The sequence below is a fragment of the Columba livia genome, chromosome 2 (genome assembly GCF_036013475.1).
Source record: "Columba livia isolate bColLiv1 breed racing homer chromosome 2, bColLiv1.pat.W.v2, whole genome shotgun sequence".
Lineage (NCBI taxonomy): Eukaryota > Metazoa > Chordata > Aves > Columbiformes > Columbidae > Columba > Columba livia.
The window spans coordinates 138,479,186-138,501,372 of NC_088603.1; the positions used below are offsets into that span (position 1 = coordinate 138,479,186).

Sequence of the window (22,187 nt, forward strand, 5' to 3'; positions counted from 1 at the left end):
TGATTTTTCTAACACTTGATGCTGCCACCCAGGCTAACTCAGGAGGAAGACGCAGAGCAGCGATGTGAAATCCGGCGGCAGAGCCCTGAAGACCCGCGGCAGCGGCCAGACTCCCCTCGAAAAGAGGAAGCGCTTCTACGTCTCCGCTTTTATATCGGGCCAGCCCTCCCTCGGTCAGCCCGTGGCGCTGCTCATGTTTTCCACTGGCGGGGGGGAGGACGAGAGAGGGGAGACCGGGGCGGAGGAGGAGGAGGGCGGATAGGGGGAAAGTTGCTTGAATTTGCGAGGGGCGAGAGCCGGCGGCGGTGGCGCGCCGCCTCCTTCCACTGGCTGGGGGAGCTGCCAATCTGTGTTGTAATCCTGCAGGAATTTCTGCGGGGTTTAACTGGGAGCCGCGCCGCCGCCGCCGCGCACTCGGGGCGGAGGGAGGGTGGCAGAGCCGGTAGCGCGCAACCTATAGCCCGGGCGCCCCAGCGCCGTGCAGCACCGGGCCCGCCGGGCAGCGGCGGAGCGGAGCGCGGAGAGGAGCGGAAGGAGCGCGGCGGAGCGGAGGGCGCCCGCGGCCCTGCCCCGCGCCCCCTCGGGCGCTGCCGCCCCCCGGTTTCTCCTTTGTGCCCGGCCCTAGGCGGCCGCCGCCGCCTCGCCGGCTCCGCGGGAATAATGCGGGGTGTGTGGCTAGTGCTCACCGTCAGCTTCGTGGCCTGCGCCTCTGGGCAGCCGGTGAGTGCCGGGGCGGGCAGGGGTCGGGGCGGGGGGTACGGTAGCCCCGCGGAGCGCGGCGGGACGGGACGGGGGCCGCCGCCTCGGCTCCGTCTGCCGACCGCGGAGCGCGCAGTCCCGGTCCTGCCCCGCGGCATCGCCGCCCGCCGGTGCGGTGAGCTGGTTTGCGGGAGTATTTCTTAATAGCTGAGCGCTTTGCAAACAGCAGACAGCCCCCCACAAAACCCCTAAACAAACCCCCCTCCAAAACCCCAAAGCCAGTAAACCCACGAAGCCAAGCAGAGCACTCCGCTGCCCTCCGGTGAGCCTCATCCGAAGTTTGTCGCGACGACCCGACAGCCTGCTGGCCTTGGAGCCCCCCCTGTGCCTCTTTTCCTGCTGCCCCGGAGGAGGGAGGTGCTGCCTGGCGGTCCTGAGGCCCCTGAGGGGCGGCGGCGACGCCAAGTTGGGTCCAGGAGCCTTCGAGGCGCTGTGTCCCGCTGGGCTTTGTACCCAGTTCGGCCCGACGCTGTGAGCCTCCGGGCCGCACCGTGTTCGAGCGGCAGCCCGAGGAAAACGCCGCCTCTCTCCGGCTCCGCGGACGGTGAGACGGGAGGGTCTCCCTGTGAAATCAACCCGCCCTGGTTGGTGGGTAAAGAGAGCAAAACAAGCTCTAACTACGCTTGGCTGCGCAGCTCAGGATCCCCCAAAGCCCTCAGTACGTAGCGCTGCCTGCAGCTTCCCTTAATCGGGTGCGCAGCGCTGCGCGCCTCCCGACCAGCTGCCTGTCCCGACCGTGAAGCTTGCCGCTGCTCGGTGCCGGCTCCGCGAAGCCCCAGCCAGCCGCTGGCCCCACCAGCCCTTCCCCTACGGGCTTGCTGCGAGATGCTCGGGATAATGCCGCTGTTTACACATTTTCCGAGCCACAAGTGTGTTTGCTAACCGGGGACCTCTGCTTAATGCAATTAACTCGGTTGCCGGGATTTGTACCTCTGGAAAAGCCACTCTCCGGGCGAAGCACTCCCCTTTCACAGCACGGAGCCGGTGATGGCTGGCCAGAGGGTTTTAGTCTTTTCCATCGGTGGATCTGAGATTATCTTGAAGGAAGGGGGCATACAAATGACACGGTTGCAGTGTTTGGGCAGATATTAGGAAATAATAAATTGAGGTTTTGGTATGAAATTAAAAAACCATGACAATTTAATCCAATTAAAATGAGCTGCTCCACTGAACTAAATAATGTCACTAGCTTGGGTTAACTTTTGAAGTTGTTTAGCTATTGTATCAATTAGCCCAGACACAGCCTTCATGAAATCTGGCTCATCATTAAGGATTTCTAAGGATACAATTGCAAAACACTTTTCTTAACGACTAATTAAAAAAAGGTGTAGAGTTCTGAATCCTGTTTCCACTAAGTATAACTGCACTGCAGAAACACCCTTGGCTAATGAGGTACAATATACTTTAATTTTATAGAAATACTGTTATTACGAAGTTCTCTGATGGTGTGCTAACTATTAAACTGCCACAGTAATTAGTAAAGCATTAAGTTTTATGTTTTTTTGCCGTAGGATGAACACACTGCAGCAACATGAGGCGGGTTGTTGGGGTGTACCAGGGCAGTGCAGTTTGGGGGGCAGGGGGCAGAGTGAGGTGCGGGGAACCTGCCTGGCCCTGGTGCAGTTCCCTTGCTGCTGCCAGAAAATTGTGGAGAGACTGAAAAAGTAAAGGGAAGTTTTCTTTCCTTTCTTTTTTTTTTTCTCCTCCCTTTTATCCTTTTATTTTCTTTTTTCTTTTCTTTTTTTTTTTTTTTTTTTTCTCTTTCACTGTCTGGCAGTAGATACATGCTCTGTTAGGGCGGGATTTTGTAGACTGATCTCTGGGAATACAGAGATCCCAAATCTGTTGTCTATGTCCTGATCATAAGAGGAATTTTATATGGATACTTTAAAAAAACATGCTTGGTAGCTCTCCGAAGCACTGTCAGGTGGTTTTAACTCCAAATTTATTCTCCGTTGTTTGATTCTGCTATTTATTGTTATTATCTAGGCAAAACTGGAAGGTAAAAATCTAATTTCTGATGAAGTAAATTATCCAGGAGTTTTTTGAGCAAGGGAGGGGGAGATGGGGAGATTTTGTTTCTTAAAGCAAGGAGTTCCTTGTGTTTGTTTCATGTAGCTGACAAGGCTCTTTATTGGGGTGGGCCAAGTAGATGTCAGAGCTGTCCTAAAAATGTACTGAAAATGAGACCTGCCACCAAACCTGGGAGTGGTTTGTCCATGCTGGGTGCACATTTTGTGCACCCTGATGTGGGCTGTCACTCCATGGACATCCTCTGGTGCGCTGTGCCAGCTCCCCTCGGGGAGCAGCCGTTTGGGGACATGGTGGGAATGCAGAGGGTGAAGGGGAGACCAACACGTTCGTGCCAACCTGTGCATGGTGGCAAGTGTTGCCCACATCAAAGCTGGTGGATGGCAGCCAGAGCTTGCAGTGTGGTTTGCTGCCATCAGCGCAGTGTGTGGTGAGACATCAGATTAGAGTGGGATCTGGTAACCCTGAAGGGCCTGAAAGGACATTGGGGATTCACCCAGGCTTGGCTGAATGGCAAAAAATGTGCTTTTTAGGTACCTTCAAGGTTTCCTGGTTTGCTTTTAGGAGAGGGAAAGAGAACAACATGAATCTGCTGGGAAGAAAAGGCAAACTCTGTAAGTGAGGGGCCTGATGTGCCTTTTAAAAGGTTGGGTCTGGACCTGATGACAGTGAGAGTCAGCTCTTGCTGATTTTAATAGCACCAGAGAGCAGTGCCAAGTATCCAGCTGTACTTGTCAGCTCCCATTTGGAAGAGACTGATAAACCTTTCCATTTCATCCTGGTTTGCAGCAGTGGGACGAATGGTTTTCCAGAGCTTGTGTGATGCTCTAATCCTCTCTGCAAACCCAAGGTTGTGTCGTGAAGCTTTGCTGGCTAGCAGGTTGTCCTGTGTACCACAGCATTAAAGTGCTGTTCTCTTACCAGGAGGTCAGTCATGGCTCTCTTCTTCCTCAGTGGGGTTTCTGGAGTCTGGAGGAGACTTTGCTTCACATCAGCAATTAGTGTGTGGGGTTGTGTTGGAAGTCGTTCAGTAAAATAGAGCACTGGGGCATCGACATCAACTGGGTGGTCTTTCTGGTTCTTCTGTAAGTGTCTGAGCACTGATTTGTTGGCATAAATGTAGTTATTGAAGGATGATCCAAGGGTAATATTTGTATATTTTTCAGAAATATTTAGTATTTTAGAAGCATGATGCTATAATTTTCCTGCATTTGCTTCTAATGGTTACTTTGCTTTTGGAATTTGGAAAATTAATAGGATGTTGGAGAGGAAGAATGTTATTTTTTGAAAAATCCAGCTAGACTTCAGAAACGGTAATTAAAAGAGAAGAGAGAAGAAGGGCTGAAGGTGGCATTTCAGATTTATATGCTGTGCATGTCTCTCCTAAGCATATTAAATCTGTATTGCCAAGTAAGTTCCAAAGAAAGGTAGGAAGCTTTTTTAGTCTTGGTTTATCTCCACCCTTCCCCAACTCACGTGAGCTTTTTTTTATCACCGTAGAATTGATACATGTCTGTCCATTGCTTTCTGTGGCTTGGCAGTGCCTGGAATTGGCCAGCAGCATCTGCCATGGCTGCTTCCCTTGCTCTGGTTGAACATCTCGGTGCTCCCATCCAAAAGCTGCCTGCACTGCTGTGCACTGGAAATCTGGGAGAGCTCTGGGTTTTGCTGCCAGTCCCAGGTGTTATGATTCTGGTACTGCAATGAAGCCATCTCTTATCTGGATATTCTCAGGAGCCGCGTTCTGGGAATAGGTTTCCCTCCCAGGTTAGCTTATCTTTTAAAAATTAAAAAACACATGATTCTTGACCTGAGATCAAACACTGAAGCAGTTTCTCTTTTTAATATCTTAGCCTCGAGGTCTGCATTGGAACTGAGTTAATATTCAGGCCTAAAGTGCAGAGATGTTTTTTCTGAGGTTTTTTTCTAGATCCTTATCGAGGAGGTAGATGAGAGCCTCCTCTTCAGGAACAAGTTGAGACAAATATCTTGGGGTTTGAAGTCGGGTGCTGGGATTGTGGTTCTTGGGCAAATGATACCTCTGTGGTAGGTTTGAGGCAATTGCTGCAGCTAATGGGTTAAAGATGGTGGACGTTGGAGAATGAGCCATAAGCCTTAGATTTGTTTGAAGTTTTGATGGATCCCAGTCTCTGTGGTCCTGATCTTAAGTGTAATCTCAGGATGGCCAGATCAAGGCCTAATTTCTTGACTAGCAGAAGCCAAAGCATAATTTCTTGGCTAGGAGAGGTGTGAGTTATGAAAAGCCCAATTTCAAACACACAGCTGCAATGTAACGTCCCCAGAGAGGATGGTGGAGAGCTACCTGCCATCCTTGGTGGGGAACATGAGATTCTGGCAGGGAATCCTGAGCCTGAAGAAGAGCTTGTTCCTCCTCCCTGTAGCAGCCGAGCTCTCCACAGAGCAGGCACTTGTTTGCAGAGCTCTCCATTTGCCCTGCTCTTCATGGCCAATTGTCTTTATAAAACGTGAAGCAGAGGCATATGGATGGCATTTATTAATTACATTATCTCACCAAATTGACTTTTGCCATTGACCAGTTTAAACATTTTCCTTATGGCAAAGAATTACAGGCTTTAGTAGGGCTCGGTGGCTGAACAAAGAGCTCTTGTTTAGTTGTGGAAAAGTACTCTTTTGTCTTCTGAATAGATTTGACTGACTATGTTTTTTAACAGAAATGTGGTGTTTGAGACTGGCAAGCTTAGTCTAGGCCCCATGTAAAACTCTACTTGAATGTAAGTCATAAAGATGCCCTCTGTGCTGCCGCATTTGAGAGAAGATGCACAAGTCATGAGCAAGCAGTTTGGTCTGCATTCAAGTTGCTTTTCTCTCCATACTGTAGCAAGCATGAGAATTACTTCAGGTTGTTCTGCAAACAGCTTGTTTGGTTATCTTCAGTTCATGCTTACAAGACAATAATAAACTGCTATCTAGAATCTTTTCAGGACTAGTTATTTATTCATAGGCTACATGGCACTATTCAGTGATTTGGGAACAAGATTTCTCTCACATTGAAGTATAATTTGCAATCTCTCGAGTCAAGACTGCATTAGTGTTTGACCCTGTAATAATGACAGTTCTCTGTATGTATGTTGTTTTCTTGATTAGCTCAGCCCTGAGGGATGCTTTCAAAAGCATACTAGATATTTAGGCAGAAATACAAAATATGTGTAATCCTCAAAAGAATTGGAAAAGTGATTGCAGTAGGAGAAAAAACAGTGTTTAACAACTGTTTGCAACAAGTACTTTTGCATTGAACAAATGATTTATTTTTTTTGATGTCTCAAGCAGGGAGTTCATTTAAAGTGAAATAATGACTGATAGGGTGGTGGTGAATCTGCAGAACTTGGCCTTGTCTGTAGATAGGCGATTAGTGTGTCATATAAGCTGTGCTTAACTAAAGCCTGAGCTGGACGCTCCATCTGAAATCACTATTTTTGGTTTATATATAAACACCTTCTTCAGAAATCTCCCTTCTAAGCTAAATTGTTGTGTTCCAAAGGTGAACTGATTTGGGCAAGTTCAAATAAAAACCTGTTTGCCTGTGTTTGAGTTGTGAGCGTGAAGATAAATACATACTTTGTACTCTTATTAATGGTAAGGAGACAAAGAGACTTGCAGAAGGTCAAACAGCCTGTGGTATATGCAGGAACTGAATCAAAATATTCAGAAACCAGCTTTGTGATTAACAACTGGAATGTATTCTCTGTATTTAAATATTATGTGGTCAGACATGTTTTGTTGCTGCTTGATTAACCATAATAAAATATAATTTTCTCTGGAGGTGCTTCCACACTAATGGAGGTCACTTGTCACCTTTCAGATCAGTGTGAAGTGGCCCATCCTTATTTTTTAAAGTGTATTTCAGAAGTGTGACTGTAATGGTCTTGCAGAGCTGTAGGAAACAGTGCTGCTAAAGAATACAGCCTGGGAGGTGAAGTACTTCTTGGGGAGCAGCTGCGTGCATGACTGGTGTGGCCTCAAGACTAAGGATGTTTCAAGAGAGAAGAAAAAATGTTATATGCTTGGTGCCACATGAATAAGTAACCTAACTAGGTCTTCCATCTCTCCTGCCTTCCCCAGGATCCTCTCTGGTATGTCTGCTTGTATCTCTCCATGAGTTATACAAGTAGAAGCAAGCTTTCTTCTTTCTTTGGGCTGCATTAATTCCAGTGACTCTGCAGTATCTGCAGGAGCAGCAGGCTGGGCACAGCCACCGGAGGGCACAGCTGTGACCAGCCAAGATCCATGCACTTGATCTCTTTTGTCTCTAAGAGCTGAGTCTTGATTGTTTTTTGGACTGGTGTCTGCAGGGGAAGCCTAATAATGGGTTAGAGTACGTGGTGTATCTTGCAGGCTGTAGAGAGATGTCTAGGAGACTGATTCTTCCACTGCTGGGTTGTTTATCCATGCTCACGCTGGATAGGGAGATCCCAGAACTGGTGTGTCACTTAAACTGATTACCAGGCGGAAACCTCCACAAAGTCTTTCCTTTCGAATCCCTTTCAAGTGTTGTGCAGTTCCACATTCTTATATGCAGGTGACATTGATAGTGTTCTTCTTATTTAAAATGTGTTCTTATTATTTAAAATGGAAACCTGCAAGGGAAGCAAAGCAGAAAGGTGAAGCTAGGTCAAGGTAATGGAAATGCACCATCATTGGGACATCCGAAAATCGAGCTTCTGTTGAATATAAATTTGTGACATTGCATAAGTAAAAATAGTGTATAGTTCCTGCAGCAAGGATGTGCATAAAATAATGTTGCTGAGAAGCAAGATTCTGATTTTTCTGTGGAAGGAAGGTTGCAGAACATCCAGGTTCTGTCCTGGCTGTGAGACTGCATCTCCTCTCAGCTGGGTGCTCAGGGGCACTCGGTACTTGCCACTGGTGGCACTGCAAGCACAGTGAATGGAAGTGTTTATGCAGCAAGGAGAAAGCATACACAGACAGGGTGTGTGAAGTTTGTGTATGTTAGTAGCTGGCTTGCCTAAGTCTCATTGTACGAAGGTGAAATGTTCTCAAGAACTGCTGTGGCAGCACATAATGTTAGAAGATTAATGCTTAGGATCATCAGTGACTTAAGCACCTGTAGCTTGTGGAACTCACAAATCTCTTTCTCCATGGTAGAACAAGAAATAAGACTGGTACTGGAGGTAGATAAAGAAGGTTACTAAAGTGCCTAAATTCTTGCCTTTGGTGGGGTTGCTTATGATTTTTCGGTCATGTCCTCTTTGATTATTTCTCATCTCTGAAGGCTGATTTTTTATGTAACATCTAAAGTGCTATGAAACAAAAGTTCTTGGAGTACATTTGAAATTACGTGTTCTTAGAGACCGTCTTCCACAGACCATTCAGCACTGAGCTCTCTGCAGCTGTTGCAGTTCTAGCTTGGAAGATCTTTGAAACTTTGTGTGTATGTGTGTATTTTATGTAGAACTCTATTCTACATATATCTCTATTTTGCATATATTTTTATTTAAGATACTTTTGTGTGTGTATCTTTCGTGAAAGCCAGTGTGTCTTTCAAGTGTCAGGAAAAGAAATGCCCTGCAGAAGATGAGGAGGACTCCAAGTTAAATAAACAGAGCAAAATTACTCTCAAAATTGTCTCAGTAGTTGTCCTGGCCTGAATTAGTGTGGGAAGAGCAGCCTCTCTGACCATGCTTACTAGGAAAAAAGCCTTAAACAGAAGGTGGTCTTTACAAAGGGTTTTCCTCTTGTTTCCTCACTCGTGATTTGATACAGTGATTTTGTAACAGTTTTCTTGCCTAAGTATGGTTTGATCCTCTGTAGGTCCCACAGGTGCTAATGGGAGAGGCAGTGAGTAGGAGGTGGGTGAGGAAGCCCTGTGTCAAACTGCGAGATGGTTTCTGCTCTGATGGTGGGAGCTGCAGTCCTTCCTGCGGAGCAGCACAGAGCATCCCTTGGGATGTGGAGGGGAGGGATGGTATGAGGGATCAAGAAGGTGCAACTCTTGAAAACCGACTATAAAAAGATACATTGATATAATTGAACAGCCTTATCTCCAACATATTGAATAATATTTGGATACTTCATTGCCTCTTAATGGTCTGACTGTGCAGCCTTTGAGCCTGAGAGAGGTAGGTACCATGGCCACCTGTTGAAAACAGCTCCTTAAAGTGCACAGGTGCAATAGTTACTGGAGGAGACAGGACCTTGAGGTCAAGTATGACTGGTTGTGTCTCCAGTCCTGTTGCATATCAGAAATGCTTTTCTTTCTGGTGGCATTTAGCTCCAGCAGCAGGGCTCTGTTCTGCTCGGGGCGGGGGGGCTCGATCTTTGCTCAGGCTGGGTACTAAGTAGCCTTTCTGCTGTGGTGAGGAGGCAGAGGTATGCCTGTGCCACTGTGCTGGGGCTGGCTAGGTGGAGGAAACTTCTGAGCTCCTGATAATGCAAGAGCATTGGGTCTTAAGTGGTTTGAGACAGGACTCTTAATAGTATTGCTGTGCTGAAAATGCCAGTTCTTGTCCATTTTGTAACTGTAGGGCATTAGAAAGGGGAAATGACCTTTCTTTCCTTTTGTTCCTGTGCTTGCTGTGATTCACAACATGAAAAGCTTATTCTATCCTTGTCTGGTTCGGAGGTTTGTGCTTTCACTAATGCTGCTTCCCTGATTTTATCCTCCCACCCTTGCTGTCTTGATGTAGGTCTCTTGTGGCGGACACTTGCAATTAGTTTTATGCCTGATGGCATAAATTGTCATACACCAAAAACCAGATAAACTTAATAGTGTTGAAGGTTTCCTAATACTTTTTTGAGAAGGATGAACCTTGTTTGTGGGTTAAAGAAGTCTTCTGGGCTTGTGAACATTCAGTAATGCTGCTGAGGTCATGTGCCTATCATTTTTTTTTTCTTCCTGACCTTCTTTATATGTACTGGAAGAATTAGGCAGCTTTAAGTTATGATAAGAAAAATCTTAGTTTGGGGTAAAAAATGCTGTGCTTCTATAGTATAGGAGTCTCTGTGATGCTTTTTAACCATATTATTTCTTGCTGTTTCACATATTATCTGAGGATCTTATCTCCACTAGTTCACATGTGTAAAGGTATTTGACTTGAGGAACCTGAGGACAAAACTTCTTCTGGCAGACACTGTCAGTCTCAAAAAAGTAGGTAGGATCTCTTGTCGTGAATGTTGTGGCTATGTAGACAGTCAGCACTGGCATAGTTCCTGTGAAGTAGAATAGTTCACATGGCATTTCTGCATTGGTGATCAGAGATGAAGGGATCCTAAGGGAGGATTAGCAAGAGTGTTTTTTGGGATTTCTCTGTGGCTTCCTAGGGATATCTCTCTCTCTCTTGTTATTTAATTCAGCTAACCTAATTGGAAAACCTCCTTAGAGCAGTCCCCGGCAGCAAGCTGTAGCAGCTGTACAATTAGCAGTGTCACCTAACAGGAGAGCAAAACAGGGAGCAGCAGGAAACTGGAGGTGGATGTTTCTGTGTGTCTTAACAACCCCCTCAACAGCCAAGCTTGCTAGAGTGAACTCAACTGTGAAGTTTAAGAACTTTAAAAAATAGGAAAAGTCTAAGTTCTTAAAGACTTAAAATTCTTAATGCCTTGACTTTCTTACTGCCAGTCCTGTTGTGCTTTTAAGCTCAATAAAAGGTGTATTTGACCCCAGATACACTGTTTTGGCTATATAACTCTCTTTTACTCCTTGAAGCATTCAGTTTTGAGGTTTGGGCATCATTGTAGTTAATTTACAGCTGATTTTATTAGTGACATTTTACACAAACATGACTGGATGTGGGGGCTGATGGCCTCTATTGCCCATTCCTCAAGATGTGAGCAGTCAGGCTGTGTGGGGAAGAGGTGTATAATGAGGTGATTTATATATCTGGGGACATCCCTTTTGCGTTTGCCCTCCCAGCTTGGCTGCTGAAGTATGCTTTATTCAGGGATAGTGTTGGAGCCCACTAGGAGCAGGAGCTGGTGTGGAAGAGAGAGTCAGCCCTGGGACTGCCCTTGCTCTGGCAGGGCAGGAGGTGATGGGGCTGGTGGCAGTGATGCTCCCTGGCTGCATGGTTATGGAGGCACCAGAGGGCAGAGACAGGTTTGCATTTGAATTGACAGCTTGGCACTTTCCCACTTCACATCATTAATTACCATGACACTAATGCCATTTAACCATATATGTATATTCAGGGAGCATTTAATTAAGAGTATGCGTGGGGCAAGTCATAATTTCCCAGTCTGTGCAGAGTTATGTGGTCATCATATTTGAAATGTGTGACCCATGGTTATAAAAGATGTTTTTTGGAAGCGCTGTTAACTGAGTGGCATGTCAGGGACTGGAAAATGTAGGCTATTTATAATTATCCACAGGTGGAGAGGGAGGCAGCAATGCACAGTACCAGTAATAATTATCAGCAGTATAGAAGTTCATCTCTTAAGCCATTGGGTCTAATGCACTAAAAAGTATTTGATCTGAAGTCTGGCACAGCCTTCAGATGGAGCTGTTCAAAGGCGTCCTGACCTAATTTTGCTGCAGAAGTGTGCAAGCCTTCCTCGTTCCCTTAATTTCTTGCAGAAGGTTTCAGTGATAAAGCCTTCATCCCCCTACACGTGCATATATTTTACCACTGAGCATTTGAATAAAAGCAGCCATTACAAGCCAGGTGGTAAATATAGCATGCAGCTTAACAGAAATGACCTTCATTAAGCAGAGGCGGGCCCTTCGCCTGCACTTTGCAGTTGTCAATTAGCTTTCCTTAAGACTTTTTTCTTTTTTTTTTTATTTGCTGGGTCTTTTTGTGACTAATTGTAAAGCCTGAAGTGCAGCACTGGCTCTCAGTGTATGAGTAAAGACTTTTTGTGATGCTGAATTCCTATTTCAGTTAACATCTCTGAGCTGTGAAGCAGCTTATAAAGAAATGTTTGCTTTCTTTTCCAGGGAAATAAATCATTACATTATAAAACGTTGTCCACAGAGCTATGTAAATTTATCAGTTAAAGCATATAGCCTAAGTGCTTTTACTTTCCTTTGGATAAATCAAAGCAGATGTAACAACATTACGTCTTAATGGGCTTTTGTCTTCAAAAGAAAATGGGGAAGAAAGATTTCTGGTTTTCAATGGTGGTATGATAGAGTGTACTGCAGGGATGGGCAGTGCTGCATGTTATTGTCTGTGTAGGTGTAGGCTGTTTTTATCAGAAGGTAAAAACAAACAGAGCAACCTAAACTGCTGAGGGTTTTTAAATTCTGTCTAACTTGTCACTTGTAGGTTTTCTCATGCCATTATCACTGCAGCGGTCTCTAACACTGCTGGTTTCCTATCAGAAATGACTTTTTGGTCAGTGTGGCTTTTTGACTTGTGCTAATAATATTTCTGAGCCATACTGCGCAGTACGCAGTAACTATAATGCATTTAATTGTATCTTAAGTTATTTATTTGCTCTTTTTCTTTGCAATTTCTTTTGCTTCCAACCTCATTAGGCTGATATTTTTTTTTCTTTCCCCTCCTTGCTACTTTTGTGCTGTCAGGGAAGCCAGGTAACTGTTAGCGTTGGCACTGCTCTTTGCATGTTGCAAGTACAAGATCCAAGAGCAGAAGAAAACGTAGAGGAAAATCTAGTCCTGCTCTGGTCCTTTTGCCACCCCTAGAAATCCTTCTGCTCAGTCAGGTTGTGGCAGAAGAGGGAGCGGAGAGGAGATGGTTGGGAGTGACCGAAGTGCTGGTGGAGCTGTCAGTGGGGAGGGGATGCTGGGCTGCTGGCATGATTTGGCCAGACCATAATTCGAGGACAAACCTGGAGCTGACTGGTCTGGGGTAGTGGAAAAGAGTCACTGTGTCAGGGATATTAGCTCCATCTTTGACTTGTCAGCTGTGTCTATTTTGACAGTGCTGGAGCACGTGAAATAAGTGATTAAGCAGATGTGGATGATTTGAGCACAACATCCCTCATCCCCTTTGGTTTTTGGAAAGTGAGTGTGTGGAGCCAAACTTTGCAGCTTGGCATTTCTCTCTGCTCTTCAGGTTTTCTTGAAACCCTTTGTATTCCCCTCTCAGACCGGGGAAGGTTGGGAATGGTGGGTGCAAAGTGCTGAAGAAACTGGTGCTCCTCCTCTGCCCTACAGCATCCCTTTAAAACTTACTTTTGTACAAATCACCATTTGACTGTTTAAGTGATCAGTAAGTGTGCTAGCTCAAGTGGAGGGGAAGCCGGCTGAAGTTGGGATTAGTTGGAGAAGTATCAGGTTACTGAGGGCACTGTAATCAAGGTGACAGCTGCTTTCCTTATGCTATTCTGAAACAAAATATCCCAAACCCTTTGACAGAGCCTCACCAAATACATTAACCTCAGTGCTTTTACTCTTTCCACAAGTTAGCTGGAATACTTAGCGCTGTTGACTAATGAAGCACTGGAGTGCTAATCTCTTTCCATGGATATCAGAGAGGAAAATGTCGAGCATTGCTGCCCCGAGAGCAGGGGCGTATGTGTGCGCTGATGAACATTTCCAAGGCAAGTGGCACAGGGAGGGAAGCGGCTCCTCCCCGGGTGCTTGTGCACCCGCTGTAGGTGCTGACCCTGGCACCGGGGGGAGAGCAAGGGTGGGCTCCAGCGGGCCCAGGGGATTATCTGTGGCTCAGCAGCTGCTGTTTGGATGCTCGCTTCTCTGCAGCCTGCATGGTGAGCAACCTGCTAACACAACCCTTGCTCCCTCCCACCCCTTCTGAGGTACTTACACTTTCCCTTAAGTAACTATTTATTTCTTTGGCTACTCAAGCTGACACACTTTGAGATACTCTGGAATGAAAAATGGCAGGTGATACTTGAAATAGCTTTGATGTGCTGTTTGGGAGAAGCATGTTTGAGGAGCAGGCTATGAGAGTCCTCTCCGAGCTCTATTTATGTCACCCTTCTAATAATACAAGTTGGTTTTGTTTTATTTTTAAACAAAACCTCCTGTGAGTGTCTTAGCCACAGAAAAACACAAAAAAGCCTTGCTGAGTTTTGGGTGCAGTTTGTTTGCAGAAATGAAGGGCAAGCATGTATGTGGAACAGGTTTATGTGAAAGAATAATATAAATGAAGTTACTAGTCCTGGACTTTACTGTTGGAATGTGGGTAAAGTTTTAGGAATTGTCCTCTGGTACTTTTTTTTAAACTAGTTTTGGGTTTAGTTTTTGGGAGGGCAGAGCTTTGCTCCTGGAGCAGTCTGGGTGCTGTAAGCTCTGGTTTCCCTGCAGGCAGCGGGCTCTGTTCCCAGGCCTCTGCAGAAGGGTCTGCTGCAACAGCCAGTGTCAGAAAAAGGGAGGTTGAACTAGGAAACCTGAATCTGTAAAAACAGCAGGGATGAGAGACTTAAAAATTGCAGAGGGGAAAGGCAGGAGTAATCTTCTAATTGGTGACCCTCACTGTATGGAAAGTCTAGCTTTAGCTGCCACATCCCCTTTCTGGTTAGGAAAGGCAAGAGCAAGGAGTGAAAGGACTCTGAGAAAATCATCTGGATTAAACTTGCCTCGCACAGATCTGATAAAATACAGCAGGGGTGTCACTGAGGGCATTTTAAGAGATGGCAGTACAAGCCCGAGGCAGGTGGAGCTGCAGCAGGAGGAAAGGCGGGCAGTCTCCAGCCACAGGGTTTGCAGGAGACTCCTTCCCCACCATGAGTTCCATCCTGTTCCACTGGCCTGCCAGCATGATGGGAAACCTCCCCTTTCCTTGGCCACAGAGCCTTTTCCAGCTTATGGAAAAGCACATCTGTATCACTTCATTTGTGGTCAATGATGTGAAATGTTTCCAGAGTTGTAAGCATGTGTGGAGTGGCGCTGATACTCCTGTCTGGGCAAAGAAATGAGGTGAGAGTTAAGGTATTGGTAGAGAACGAACTCCTTATGTCCTGGCTTGCAGCTGCTTGGTGATTTCAAAGCACCTAGTTTAGCCTTTCATCTTTTCTCAGTCACACCTACCTGGGGTGAAGCGTGTGCTGTGTTGGAGACCATGTTGGAAGACACGCATTTTGAAGTGGAGAAACTGCTCAGTTGGGAGGAAGCATGAATATCTTACAAACAGCTTTTGTACCTCATGATTTTTACTGTTTGAAGATCAGGAGCAATAGGTGCCCCAATAAATCTCCCATGAGCAGAAGACTAAGCCATGTAGGCCACGACAGCCACTGCTGCATCCAGGCTTTCTCAGAGGGACTGGTTAACCTGAACCCTTGCAGGAGGATGTCTAGAGTGTGCCAAGTCCCCACTCATGCAGCAGAAATCCTGCATGGCTCCATTTTGAAAATTCATGAGTATTTTTTTCCTTACAATGCAAGTAGAGGCTGTAACTGTAAGGCTGACCTCTTGCATGAGGTGAGAGATTCTTCTGAGGGAAAACAAACACACACCAAGGAAATAAAAGGGAGAAGTGTTCCAATAAGAGTTTTTTAGACCTATTTTGTTTTCTTTTTCCACAATTATTTTTAATCCTCTCCTGCTGGCAGCATAAGAGGCATTAGAAGGTGGCAGTGTGTTCATTAGGTGTGGCACAGAACTTGTGAAGCCTGACCAAAATGAATAGGCTTCACTGGATGGTCATTGAGTACATGCTTTGGAAAGAACTCCTTCATTTTCTCTTGGGGTTTGGGAGATGAAGGGGGACTTTCTTTCAGCCCTCCTGCTTATTTAAAAGTATACAGGCATGCCAAGCAGATCAGGATTTATTTTCTCTGATGCCAGGGGAAGAAACTCATGATTAAGAAACTCTGGCAGTTTGTGACTCGTCATTTGATTTCTTGTGGTTTTGTGCTTATGTTTGTATGGTGAGGTGTTCACAAAAGCACTAGAAAGTGTATTTTGGGGAAAGTTGTGAAATGGATGACATTTTCCAAAAGGACAGTTTGTCTCTTTTGGCAGCATCATGGTCAAACAAGTAAATATGTATTTTGGTAAGGAGCCTAATTTTGAAAACATCTATGGATCTGTCCCATCATACCCTCCTTAGCGTATTCGTAATTCCAGGCAGTCATGGAAACACCACAGATATCAATTCCAAGTATTTTTTTTCATATTTCATTTTAAATTCTATAATAAAGGTCAGCATTGCTGCACAGTAAACACATTTGATTTCTTGTATAATTAGCTCAAGTTCAGAATGAAGTACCCCAGAACTCCAGTAGTGGTGCCTCAGCACTTTCTGTGGAGGAAAAGGTAGCTGAGTGCCAGCTTCTGTTCATTCTTTGTCTCTCAGTTTAAACTGTTGCTAACAGAGGTATTTGAGCATTTTGTATTTCTGATGTGGAGGGATCTGTCCTCAACTAATGAAAAACGTCAAATTTTTCCTCTGCTGAAAATTTGGTAGAGGAGAACAGAGTAATGCTTAGCTGCTAATCTCTTGTGAGTGTGGAGGGCATCGAGAAAGTCAGACAGGGAGGCATAGGGAAAGAGGGAAGAAGAGGCACAGTGTGACTTTACATACTGAAAATCATCCTGTCACTGCTCACAACCAATGAACAGCATTTTATAAAATTATGCATCCCTTGGAAGTGGCTGCAGCAATGAATGGGATAGAGGCAGCTTTCCCTGAAAAGGAAGAAGAATTCTCAAAAAAACACACTTGCTGTAACTTTTGATCCCTTCTGCTTTTGTTTTTGTTGGTTTTTGGTTTTCTTTCATTACATGGAGGCTGTCCCTACAGTCAGTTCCTCACTGTGCTCTGCCCAAGAGCCAAGTGAAGCACTGATGGAGAGTGAGCAGATACCTGGCATTGTCACTCCCAGTAGAGGTTCCAGGAGTTGCATCATCTCACCGGTCACTGGGCTGCTCACCTTCTCCAAACCGGTGCTTCATCAGGAAAGCACAATAGTGTTGCAAGTAACATTGTGAGAGATGAGTGCAAAGGTAATGATGGATTTATTTGTGGAACTCCAGAAGGATGATCTGGGGAGGCAGAGGCGCTCTTGTGTATCTCTTGTGAAAGCAGAGGACCGCTTGGACTAGAAGTGTGACAGAGTGGCAGGTTTGAGCTGGCTATTTTGGAGGGGAAAAAAAGCAAACAAATATCCCTTGTGGTATTTCACATCTGATCTGATGTGAAAATACATAAACAGATATGGCTGTTATGTCAATAATTCAGCATAACATAAGAAATTTCTAGCTCTTACTGCAACACCAGCAAATCAGCTACTACTTTGTTACACTCGTGTGAAGTAAAGTACCTGTATTTTATTGGTTTATCTTTGGAAATCTGTATGATTGAGGGCTTTCAGCATAGAAATTAACCAAGTTAAGGGTTGTGCATTGCAGTGCATATGATTAGAAAGCTCTTACTTACATGATGAAAATTAGCTAACATTTTGTATGAACTAGTAAGACTTATTTAGCTTTTACCTAATAAATATTTATTAGCTGCTAGAAATCAGTCATTCATGCCTGATAAATTATGTTCTCCAGGAGGCAGCTTCAGCTACCTGCTCAGGCATCTCTCTCCTGCCTTCTCTGCACAGTTCTACGTTAAGCGATGTCTTTCCCACCTGCTGCTTTCTGCCTGTGGTTGGAAGGTCCCTTTTCAGTGCTTGTCATCGAGTTTGGATGGTGATGTGGGTATCTTGCACTTCCCAGCACTGAGAAGGGGACCAGTTCTCCAGGACAAATCCTCTTAGACATGTGAATTGGTTTGCTGCACAGTGCGGATTGAAATGGATCATCTGCTCAAGCAGGGCTGTGATTTCTCCTTGGGAATTTAGGTGGATATTATGCATGTCACACTGCTGAGTTTCCGAACACATTTTTCTTTTTAAAATCTGCTTTTAAATGTCAATATACTCATCTCTGAAGCTTAAGCATCCAGAATCGACAGGTATTTTTTCAGGACTAGACAGTCTTTGTGGAGAGGCAAGGAGGAAGGCGGTTCTAAAATAAAGCATTAGGCCATTTGGGACTGCTGGTTCAGCTTTAGTATTGGAGGATGACAAGTCTGGGAGTACAATGGATGCTGTTTTCTAGGACACTGTGGGCCATGCAAATGCATGTAGAGTTTGTGATAGAGGTGTCAGGATTTTCTACACAACAGGAAAACAATAATTCATCTGTATGCATTATGGCTTTTTGATAGCGAGGCCAAAACTCCCTGTGTATATGAAACCATTGTATGTAACAAGGGAGAAAAAAGGCAGGACAAGGGGGAACTAAAACAAATTGGTCAGAATTGTATTGGTTTCTTTGTTAGGAAACGATGGAGTAGGTAAAAACTCACCAAAAGAAAAAATCCACCCCAAAGTCTAACTGATTTTACCATGATCAGCGATGTCCTAGCAGGCCAGCCTCAAACAACAGCTTGGAATATGCTGCTGCGTCTTTGGAAAATAAATTATTGGTAAGTGGCATTTTGCTGATGCATTAAGTGGTGGTTTGCTGCAGAATTGCCTTGGGGAATCAAAACAAGTTAGGGACTTTACTTTTTCAATGTAAAGTTTCTGTTGCCTAGCAGTTCAGGGATTTCCATGCATCAGCATGATCTGCACAGATTATGGACCTGGATTTAGTTACATGCTTTTATGACTTAGAAAAATCAACACTTCTTAGAAATTTTGTATATGGAACACTAGATACTGTATTAATTTCCTTTTTGGTCAGTGTGTTCTATGTGAGGTTTTATTTTATTTTATTTATTTTTTTTTTAAAGAGACCACACTATATGAAACTTTGTAAAAGTAACTTTCAAGGGTGTAATTACAACACAGTTGTCTGCTGCATTACGCTTGTTTTGTAAACTGTTGCTATGCACTTGAGTTTACACTTTGAATGAAGCCTTATGTACCACCAGAATTAATATTTAAACCAAACCACCCGCTTAAAATTGGCTACCCGTTACCCCAGTTACATTAAATTAGAAACTCCGGTAACAAAGTGAAAAGATTCTTGTTTTATAGCATGAGCCGCTTTCCTACCCTCAGGCAGCAAACTTATTTTAAGTTTCCTACTCCAAAGAAAATAGAGTTCAGTCCTCCAGCTGCACATGGCCGTCTCAGCGCTGCAAAAATAGAAACCGGTGTTATCCCAAATGCATAATTCATCCCGTAGCTAGCAGGCATTCGTGCAATACAGTAAATTGCGATGGTTCCTTCGAGCATGCTGCAGGCGAACAGCGGCACCAGGGCTGTGGTGCCCCTGCTCCCATGCCCGTTCCTGGCTCAGACTCTTCCGTCCTGCGCCTGGTGGGAAGGGTGCCCTGGAAACAACACCGGCAGCTTGGCAGCCACACTGGGGCATGCAGGAACCCCTCTGCTTTTGGCAAAGTAAGGGCTGACCTTGCAGCCCCTTAAGTTATGGGGAAACCTAGCCTGAAGTTGTCTTGGTTAAATGCAAAGCAAAGAGTTGTCCTTTGGATGAAAATATATTGCTTCAGGCTTTACAGAAAATGATGATATTCTGAATTTGTACAGGAAAAAGCAGGTTTGTAAGCTATATAACTGCTGTAAGATATGTTTTTCTTCCATTTGTCTTTCTGATAATCCAGTACTTGTTTCTTCTTCTCCATTGCATTAGTGTTGCTTGTTACTGACCCAAAAAATGGAGAGTTGGGATCCAGATGTGCTCACTGCTGGATATTCAGGAAGCACAGCATAAAGTAGCTACAATTAATAGCAAACTTTTCCTTGTCTCCTTCTGAGCAAAATTTTCTGGAGCATTTCCTAATTTCCATTAAGAAATTTTCAATACTCTTGCTATTACTCTTGATTCTATCTGAGAAAATGTCATCAACTCAGGTAAAGTTTGTGTTGCAGTAATTGGGGAGTCTTACTCCAGCATACCAAAAATATTTGCTGTAGCTTTGAGGGGTGGAATAATGTCAGGTAGAAAGGGGAATACAGAAAGGTGGTGTTGTTTTTCTTGCAGAGTGAAAGCGTGACAAAGATAGCTGACATGTTACTTGTTTTGATAATAGGCACATACACGTCTATTTATCTACTACTTTGATTTCTAGAGGAATAAACATGGAGCAATGAAAATAAATATGGTGTGTCAGAGAAAGGTAGACATTTAGGTGGCTTCTCAGCAAAGAGAGGAAATGCTTTGACATTTGTCCCGTACAGGTGCAGAGGGACAAGCTTGCAAAATTTTCATTAATTATGGTGCCTTTTGAAATAATTTTTAATAGACTTCACCAAAGCGATTATATATATAAAAAAAAAAAAGTAGTTCCTCACTTGCTCACAGCTCTTTCCACCCCTCTTCCAAGCCATTTCTGTTGCTGTATGTCTGTGTGCATGTAGGACATAGATTTGGCAGAACTTTATTACTTTATTTAGGAAAGTGCTTTGGTCATGCTAGGTATCCATCAGTGACTCTGATGGATGCAGAGAAGCACCGACTGTTTCATGGTTACATGTTGAGGAAATTAATCCCCAAATTAAGTGGATGCTTTGAACCAATGGGAGAATGGCATTCAGAGAAGTGTGGCCATCTTAATTTCCCAAGTATGTCCCTATTGCCAGCATTGGGGTGGGCAGCTGCTGGAGATCTATTTATTTATTTATGAACTTACAAAAGAATGTAGTCAATTTTAGTGCTCTGGAGGGAGGAGAGAATGGTATGAAATTCAGTATAAGTACAGAATGGCATGAATGCTCAGACTAAAACTGCACAGGTTGCTTTATTCAATACTGTATCTTAGTAAAAAGACTGTGAAGGACACACAACCCACCAAGTGGTGTGTTGGAAGGAGCAGCCTGTATAGCCCAGGCTGAGCAGGAGGAGCTGACAAACTCAGAGAAGAGGCAGCTGGCTGCCTTGCAAGTTTGTCCTAGGAACCGTTGCTTCTTTTAAAATATGAATCAAAATATGTATATCCTGAAGGCAGTTTATGTGCTGTGTTTGGCAATTAAAGTTAGGAACGCAGCTGAGAGGGGGGATGCAGATCACTGCAGAGAAGGGTGGAATTGTCTCAATGGAAAAGATGAGTAACTCCAGAAGAGCCTCCTGTAAAAGCAGCTCACTTATTTTGGTCAGCCCTTCAGAGAGAGAATTGAAATCACAGACACATTTCCACCATATTAAGTGGAAGAAAGGATGTTTCTTCTGTGCCTCACGTGAAGGAGAACAGTGGTTGTCATTGCCTATGCAGTTCTGTTACCCGTCGTTCCTAAGTGTGACTGAAGCATAACACATGTGGCATATCCCCGTTTTGGTCAAGTAATGCTTTGCATCCTGAGCTCTCTTTGCAGACTTATTTCTGAAGCACTCTTGTTTTCCTTGATAATTGGCAGTTGTCTGCTCTCCTCCCAAATCTTCACCCCCACCTCAGACCCAAACTACTAAGCAGTGTAGGGATAAACCCATGGCATCTTGCCTGTCTGTAGAGCTGCAGCCCAGGCCTGGCTGAAGCCCAGACTGCTGGACGGCCACCACCTTGCTCCTGCTTGAGGATATTGCACACAGCACAAGCAGTGAGTGTTTGCAAGGGCTGGAATCACACTCTAGCACCTGGGAATCTGCAGTTGGAGACTTTGGTCTAGCGTTGAGTTGGCCGGCTTGTACCGGGTGTAAGCACTAGTCTAGCAGTGCAAAGGTTGTGTATGTGAACCTGAGCAACATTGCAGTGTTGGGTCCTCCAAAGTTAATGCCACATGTGACACATGGACTGAGGCTTTAATTCTGCTCTTACATACTCTCCATTCCTGGAAGTCATTTACATTTCTGATCCTGTTCTTTGTTTACTGCCAGAGAAGCTTTGGTGTTGTGTCCCATAGACATCAAGCACAGATAAGATCTAGTTTATTGGAGTGAGGTACTTCACTTGAAACTGTGCTCATTCCTGTGTTCTTCTGAAGCTGGTTGCTCTGCCCCTGGACTGAGGAGCTGGCAAGATTTGTAGGTATGTACCCTGGAGTGAGTGCAGTAAGGTGGTATCTCTGAAGCCCGTAGTCAGTTCTGCTCCATTCCAGAGGATTTGGCAAAGCCTGACATTAGGCTTCCCACTCTGCTGTTAGGCCTCGCAGATGAATGTGATTAAAAATAGATCTGGTTGCTGAATTCCCAGGTGGCTGAATTCCCATGTATTAGGACTTCCACCATAATTAATCAGCTTGGGGTGTATTAGTGATGAAAAGCCGCATTTCTACAATCACAATTTTGTTTATCGTATTTTGTTTCTGCAGTTGCTCAGCCTTTATGTCACTCACCTTTGCTAGTAGGTGGCTGTTGCTACTGTAAAATTTGAGGTACTCCGTTAAAGAGGAGCTATACTGGGAAATGACATGTTTATTACACCTGCTCTAGTGTATCCTTTCCTTCATTTCTTTCTCTCTCCACCTTTCTCACACCACATCAGCCTCAGAGCTCAGGTGCTGAGACCTCCTTTGCTCTCTGGCAGTGAGGCCTTCCTCCCCTTTGAGAAGCACCCGGCAGGCAGCGACCTGCA

At 44.7% G+C, this 22,187-nt stretch overlaps 1 protein-coding gene across 1 annotated transcript in view; it reads left to right on the plus strand.

Moving 5' to 3' along the window:
* Nucleotides 1-314: 314 nt before the first annotated feature.
* The window catches only part of SDC2 (syndecan 2), a 58,456-nt gene continuing 36,583 nt past the window's right edge, over nucleotides 315-22,187 (plus strand). Inside the window, exon 1 of the mRNA XM_065054057.1 lies at nucleotides 315-720. Coding sequence (XP_064910129.1) covers nucleotides 661-720 — 60 coding nt within the window. The 5' untranslated portion in view covers nucleotides 315-660. The remainder of the gene's footprint in view (nucleotides 721-22,187) is intronic.